General features: G+C 37.8%; 1 protein-coding gene across 1 annotated transcript; it reads right to left on the bottom strand.

Annotated features, from left to right (window-relative positions):
* Window positions 1-1,986: 1,986 nt before the first annotated feature.
* Window positions 1,987-4,128, bottom strand: LOC129746214 (RNA-splicing ligase RtcB homolog). The gene is made up of 2 exons (XM_055739775.1): window positions 3,740-4,128; window positions 1,987-3,377 (listed from the first exon to the last, which is right to left on the bottom strand). Exons 1-2 carry the CDS (start codon window positions 3,982-3,984, stop codon window positions 2,102-2,104), a joined length of 1,521 nt encoding a protein of 506 aa, XP_055595750.1. The 5' UTR covers window positions 3,985-4,128; the 3' UTR covers window positions 1,987-2,101.
* Between the last annotated feature and the right edge of the window lie 3,543 nt (window positions 4,129-7,671).

Below are 7,671 nucleotides of genomic sequence, written 5' to 3'. Positions count from 1 at the left end.
TTTACGTTTTGCAGAGTCAAGGTTAAACAAGTAACCGCGAAGCAGGTGACGTACATTCGCTAAATTCTTTAGACATCCTATCGGCAAGCAGATTAAAAATTAAGATTAAATTTATTTAGTTTATTATAGCAGAAAACATTTAGATATATTTCAATCTACTTGGAGGTATTGTTTCACATGCACCTATTGATATATGACAACACAAAAGTAAAATAACTGTATGTTTTTGCTGCTTGTACCACATATGCAAAACAATTCTGCTTTACCTTTTCTTTATCTCATTTACGGTTTTGGTCGCGCATTTTGACAATTGTTCACGATAAAAGAATAAAGGCCTTTGTCCGTTATAAATAAACCAAGATAGTGCACAGTGGAACAAATGAATTCATTTAAAAATAAACTATTACTCAATTTTGAGTTTTTACAAAGATTAAACTCAAACTATGTAAATGCCTGCGTGTTTTTTTTCCTCCGCAACAGTTGAAAACATGCCAATATCGTACCTCATAGGCAAAGAGAATAATCATTGCTTTTTACTTTAAAATGCTAAGAGGACATCATTTATTAAGTTTTTTATAGGGAAGAAGGGGAAACTGTGAAATTCCGGTTTTACACTCATAAGGGAATCCCTGGTGCCTACAATTCCGAACAATAAAGACTACCGAAAACTTATCGCTGTCACCAGTCGAAAACCGACACCAAAACCACGAGACTGACTGAACCTGAAAGCGGCGTCAGTTCAATGAGTGAGTGCGCGAGAGAAGGAGAGGAAAGAGATATGAACGTCTTCCGATTCGGCGAGGGGTGTTCGGATGTTAATGTCAATGTCCAAACTGAAGCTTTTATATTGTAACAAATCGACTCCTCACATGCTGGTCGATGGAGGAAGAGCGATGCACCAATCACCATGTTGTTGTTGCCAAGAAATTCTACAAACGGCTCTCCATTTTCGCTCATCTGTCCTAGGCCATGGCGCCCCATGGTACCGCTCAAGGTCCTGATTGTCGGAGCCAATCTTTTCGTTGAAGTCGCCCAAATGGATTTTAATGTCACCCTTCGGAATTTTCTCAACCAAGCTGTTCAATTGACTGTAAAACTGCTCTTTCTTCTGCAAATCGGCAACGTCAGTTGGCGCATAACACTGGACCATTGTAAGGTTTCGAACCCATTTTCTAAATCGGGCTATGATTATTCTTTCGTTTATCGGTTCCCATCTAATGAGGTCCGCAGGTCGCATTTCATAAATTCAGCCGCTCGATGCGAGACAGACGCTGTTTGAGCCGCCCCTGACCTGGGGAACAGACGCGTGCGGCCATCTTCTCGGTCTGCATACGACCAAAGCATCCACCGGGGTTGGGTACCCGATCTCCGCTTAGATTACCCGCATCCCAGTCGGTACCACGGAGAGGTTGAGATAGGAGTTGTAAATAAAAGGTGATATGACCACTATGGGGCTCCGTGTTACACATTATCTGGCGAATAGTGAGAAGAATGGAACTCTTAATAAACGAATAGATAAACAGGTTTTAGAAACCTGCAAATATCCTACTATAAATCGTTACCTTCACATGCTCTATGGAGCCACTTCCACGCGTTTCTCGTAAATTTGGTATATAATGTTCTCATCTTTCATTTCTTCGAACTTTCTATCCGTCTTTAAAGTTTCATAATCTTAAGATGTTCCTACTAAAAAGGATATCACCTTTCACCGATAAATTTAATAACAAACATATACTACTGTGACTAATATCTTCATAAAAATTGTTATAGTAAACCGGTTGCCTAAAAAATTGAACATTCTTCATTAGAAGTTTGAAAACATAGTGCACAGTATTGTTTTATTAGTGATCGTCCACACTTACCCCGGGTCTACACTTACCCCGGTTGATTGATACTTAGGTACTCGTAATACTGTCTACCTTCTAAACTGTAAAAAATCACTATGGTCATTTCTTTAGAACAATCTTTTCGAATATCTGTATTGATTTTTATTCCTGATTTTTTATTTTTTATGCTTTGTTTGTTAAATGGTTCAAACGTATTCACTCATGCTTAGACTTTTTGTAATCTCACACATTTCCAATTATTACGAAACCCCATCTTATCCTTTGATGACTGCGATCGGGCGCAATTTAATAGCCTTAGCACTGATGCCCACATCGTGACAAGTTTGTATCACATCCCGAACATCCTTGTACGAATCGGGTGCTTCCTCCTGGACCAGCTTAGGAGATGCAACCCGAATCGAAATACCCTTGGCCTCCAGATCCCGCAGCACATCTTTGTAGTCCAGGTTTCGGCGGGATTTAGCTCTTGAAAGGCTGCGTCCTGCACCGTGGCAGGTCGAGCCAAAGGTGGCTTCCATTCCTTTCTCTGTTCCGGTCAATACGAAACTGCAGGTTCCCATGGAACCACCTACTAGGACGGGTTGACCTGTTAGTTGGTAATCTACGGGGATTAGAGGGTGATGCGGTGGGAAGGCTCGAGTTGATCCTTTACGATGCACGAGGAGCTGTTTGGGCCTTCCGTTGATCATGTGTTCTTCCATTTTGGCTACGTTGTGAGACACGTCGTAAATGACGTGCATATCCAAATCATCGGGGGTAGTGTTAAATTGTTTGGCAAAAGCTTGTCTAGTGAGGAATGTCATGGAACTTCGATTGACCCAGGCGAAATTAGCAGCAGCAGCCATAGCTTTCAGATAGTTCTGTCCTTCATTGGAATTGATCCTGGCGCAAGCCAGCTGACGATCGTTGGTTTCGATTTTGTCTCGCTTCATAGCCTTTTCCATTTCGACCAGAGCATCGGTAGCAACTTGATGACCAAAACCTCGGCTTCCTGAATGGATCATAACGCAAATTTGGCCCAGCTCTTCGATTCCCATCTTGCTAGCCGCATACTTATCGTAAATTTCCTCAACCACCTGGATTTCCGCATAATGATTTCCCGCTCCCAGCGTTCCCAACTGAGGCAGACCACGCTTCTTGGCCCTCATGCTCACCTTACCCGGATCGGCATTCAACATTCGACCGTACTCTTCGCAGTGCTCCTTATCCTCGGCCCAAACGTAACCCTCTCTCAGGGACCAATCCATACCCATTTCAAGCGCTTCCTCCAGGTCGTGAGCATTCATCGGGATGATACCCTTCGATCCAACTCCCACCGGAATGTGATCAAACAAACTCTGGGCCAACTGTTCCTGGACCGGTTTAACGTCCTTCTCGAAAAGATTAGTTCTCAGCAGCCGAACTCCACAGTTTATGTCGAAACCGACCCCTCCGGGAGATACGATCGAGGTCGGATCACCCATATCGAAGGCGGCCATGTTTCCGATGGCAAAACCGTACCCGGAATGAATATCCGGAAGACCGACAGATCTGAAAAAAATTGTTCAGAATTTAAAAAAAAGGAAAACGCAGAATCAGAGTTTCGAAAAACAACAATGATTTTTTTCAAACTTTTAGTTATGACATTAAGGAATCAATTGAGAGTTTAGAAACGATTTGCTTTTTTTGAATTTCATATTCTTTTTTAAGTATCAGTGCATTCTAAATTCACCCTTTATCTGCAAAATAAAAAGTCTTCATTTAAATACAGAGATTTTTTAAATGAAAAGATTCAGATTATGAAAAAAAAAAGGTATTGTATGAAGTAAGATAAGAATAAAATAGATGATTCATATCAAATCCTGTTAGTTACAAATCGATGACCGATAGTCTAGTCTAAGCCCAACATTTACCTTCCTACAATCCCGGGCAGCGCGGCCACATTGGCAATCTGCTTCACGCCCGGCAGGAAACCCCCGGTCATGCCGGGCCGGCAGGAATTGCGTAGCTCATCGAACATCAGCTTTTCCAGCCGGCTGTTTGCATAGAAAATTCCTTCCACGTTCATATTTGGCTGGAATCCTTTCTTGATCAGGAAACTGTTCGGCGAAATCCGCTCGATATACTTCAGCTCCTCATTGTACTCGCGGACCACCATGTTTGCCGGGTTGTTTTCTCTAAATTAGCTGTGGAAAATTGGAAACCTAACTTGATTTCCGCAGTTTTTGAACTCAAAAACACTTCAAATTAGTTCCAATTCGGCTGATAATTTGCACAACTTCTGAAATTGCGGCCGGGCTGATGAAACACCATAAAAAAGTGTTTGTTGACTAGTTTGCCATAAATTTTTATAGCAAATGACGAATGACACTGAAATAAAATGTATGTTTGAAAATAGTAATTTTTTAAAAGCTACACCAGAGAACATTAAATTGTAAAAATAACGACGAAAAACCAGTAAACCAAAGTAATTTAACTGTCGAATTGCAAAACCTTCAGAAATACCATCGGTTATTTGATTTAAATAAGTTATCAAAAAAAAATGGTTATTCATATAATTTTTGAAATTCTTGTAATTTCAGTAATTTTTGTAGTTTCTGTAATTTTTGTAATTTTTGTGATTTTTGTGATTTTTGTAATTTTTGTTATTTTTGTAGTTTTTGTCATTTTTTTCATTTTTGTCATTTTTGTCATTTTTGTCATTTTTGTCATTCTTGTCATTCTTGTCATTTTTGTCATTTTTGTCATTTTTGTCATTTTTGTCATTTTTGTCATTTTTGTCATTTTTGTCATTTTTGTCATTTTTGTCATTTTTTGTCATTTTTGTCATTTTTGTCATTTTTGTCATTTTTGTTATTTTTGTCATTTTTGTCATTTTTGTCATTTTTGTCATTTTTGTCATTTTTGTCATTTTTGTCATTTTTGTCATTTTTGTCATTTTTGTCATTTTTGTCATTTTTGTCATTTTTGTCATTTTTGTCATTTTTGTCATTTTTGTCATTTTTGTCATTTTTGTCATTTTTGTCATTTTTGTCATTTTTGTCATTTTTGTCATTTTTGTCAATTTTGTCATTTTTGTCATTTTTGTCATTTTTGTCATTTTTGTCATTTTTGTCATTTTTGTCATTTTTGTCATTTTTGTCATTTTTGTCATTTTTGTCATTTTTGTCATTTTTGTCATTTTTGTCATTTTTGTCATTTTTGTCATTTTTGCCATTTTTGCCATTTTTGTCATTTTTGTCATTTTTGTCATTTTTGTCATTTTTGTCATTTTTGTCATTTTTGTCATTTTTGTCATTTTTGTCATTTTTGTCATTTTTGTCATTTTTGTCATTTTTGTCATTTTTGTCATTTTTGTCATTTTTGTCATTTTTGTCATTTTTGTCATTTTTGTCATTTTTGTCATTTTTGTCATTTTTGTCATTTTTGTCATTTTTGTCATTTTTGTCATTTTTGTCATTTTTGTCATTTTTGTCATTTTTGTCATTTTTGTCACTGCTGGAGTGAGACAAGGATGTATCTTATCACCGCTACTTTTCCTCATCGTAATGGATGAGATTCTGACTGGATCGATCGACTGTGCACCGAACCGAGGATTGCCGTGGAATCCTTTAACAATGGAGCAACTGAACGACCTTGACCTGGCTGACGATATTGTTTTGCTCGCCCAAACACAACCGGACATGCAGAGCAAACTCGACGACCTCACCGAAAGTTCCCAGGCAGCAGGTCTCAAAGTCAATGTCGGAAAGACCAAGTCGATGGAGATCAACACAGGAAATCCCTCCAGTTTCATGGTAGCTGGGCAACAGGTTGAGAAAGTGGAGTGCTTCCAGTATCTTGGTAGCCAGATAACGCCTGATGGTGGTACCAGGAAAGACATCGAAACCCGGATCAGAAGGGCCCGATTTGCGTTTGCGAGTCTCCGAAACATCTGGCGGTCACGCCAGATCTCTCTACGAACAAAAATCCGAATCTTCAACTCAAACGTCAAATCCGTATTGCTGTACGGGTGCGAAACTTGGTGCACATATGCGGTGACGACGCGAAAACTGCAAGTATTTGTAAACCGCTGCCTGCGGAACATCATCCGCGCTTGGTGGCCTGGCAACTGGATCTCGAATGAGGAACTACATCGCCGGTGTCATCAAAGGGCGCTAGAAATCGAGATTCGGGAACGTAAGTGGAGATGGATTGGGCACACGCTGCGAAGAGATGAAAACGAGATTTGCAGAGAGGCGCTAGATTGGAATCCAGAAGGTCATCGAAGAAGAGGCAGGCCCAGAAACTCGTGGCGGCGAAGCCTAGCCGCTGAAATCCGAACTGTCGACGAAAATCTTGACTGGGACCAGGTGAAGACGCTGGCTCCGGATCGTCAACAGTGGAGGTCTTTTACCACGGCCCTATGCACCGGAGGATCGGCGCGGGATCATTAAGTAAGTTAAGTAAGTTAAGTAAGTTTGTCATTTTTGTCATTTTTGTCATTTTTGTCATTTTTGACATTTTTGTCATTCTTGTCATTTTTGTCATTTTTGTCAAAATTGTCAAAATTGTCAAAATTGTCAAAATTGACAAAATTGTCAAAATTGTCAAAATTGTCAAAATTGTCAAAATTATCAAAAATGACAAAATTGTCGAAATTGACAGAATTATCCAAATTGTCGAAATTGACAGAATTTTCAAAATTGTCAAAATTGACAAAATTATCAAAATTGACAAAATTGTCAAAATTGTCGAAATTGACAAAATTGTCAAAATTGTCAAAATTGTCAAAATTGTCAAAATTGTCAAAATTGTCAAAATTGTCAAAATTGTCAAAATTGTCAAAATTGTCAAAATTGTCAAAATTGTCAAAATTGTCAAAATTTTCAAAATTGTCAAAATTGTCAAAATTTTCAAAATTGTCAAAATTGTCTAAACGGTCAAAATTGTCAAAACGGTCAAAATTGTCAAAATTATCAAAATTGTCAAAATTTTTCAAAATTGTCAAAACTGTCAAAATTGTCAAAATTCTTAAAATTTTCAAAAATATCGAAATTGTCATAATTTTTTAAATTGTCAAAACTGTCAAAGTTGTCAAAATTATAAAAGGTATCAAAATTGTTTTGATTTTCAAAATTTTCAAATCTAGCGTAACATTTCAAAAGGGCGAAACTGCCAAATGTAAACAAATCGGGTTAACGGTCATTCCGGATGTACGCGGTTGCACTTTACCTAACTAACGCGGTTTCATCTTAAAATCACTTAAAACTTTCAAAAAATTAATAAAATTCAATTGGGCGAAACTTCCTGTTGGTGCATTTTCGTTGGAACGTGAAGTTACGCCTATTCAAAATGGGGTCAATTTTTCTATTCTTGTAGGACCAATAGGCGTAACTGAGTTGACCGTGTGTGACAAAACGGCCTAATTAGTTTTTGCGTGTAGGACCAATGGGCGACACTTCAAAACCAAAACAAAAACGGCCGATCAAATGGGCGAAACTTGCAGGCGTAACTGAAATCGAAAACAAAAAAAGGCGAAACTCGGAAATCTCGGAAATTTAGTGAAAAAAGTTAAAAATTTTGATAACCAACGAACAATAAGTGAATATAAAGCACATTTTTTGATTTTGTTGAACAAAAAGTGGTCGATTTCTTAAATAGGATTTGATGAGATGTTCCGAAATTTCAAACGCGTTTTTCTCGTTTCGAGCTAACTGCTAGTTTCGCCCTTATGAAATGTTACGCTAGAAATAGTTGCTTATTGTCAATCTTAATGTATTTTTACAGTAGTTTGTTTTTTGTTTTGAAATTAATAAAATTTTCTTTCATAATTAATGTATCATTCTAATTCAGTGTTTCAGTT

This window comes from Uranotaenia lowii, chromosome 2 (assembly GCF_029784155.1).
Source record: "Uranotaenia lowii strain MFRU-FL chromosome 2, ASM2978415v1, whole genome shotgun sequence".
NCBI classification, from domain to species: Eukaryota; Metazoa; Arthropoda; class Insecta; order Diptera; family Culicidae; genus Uranotaenia; species Uranotaenia lowii.
This window is presented reverse-complemented; position numbering and strand designations above follow the sequence as displayed.

Excerpts from the sequence above, each read along its gene's own strand:
- LOC129746214 (XM_055739775.1), bottom strand. The coding sequence starts at position 3,984 with ATGGTGGTCCGCGAGTACAATGAGGAGCTGAAGTATATCGAGCGGATT. Across the intron at positions 3,378-3,739 it reads CTGCCCGGGATTGTAGGAAG|ATCTGTCGGTCTTCCGGATA; the intron begins GTAAATGTTGGG and ends AATTTTTTTCAG.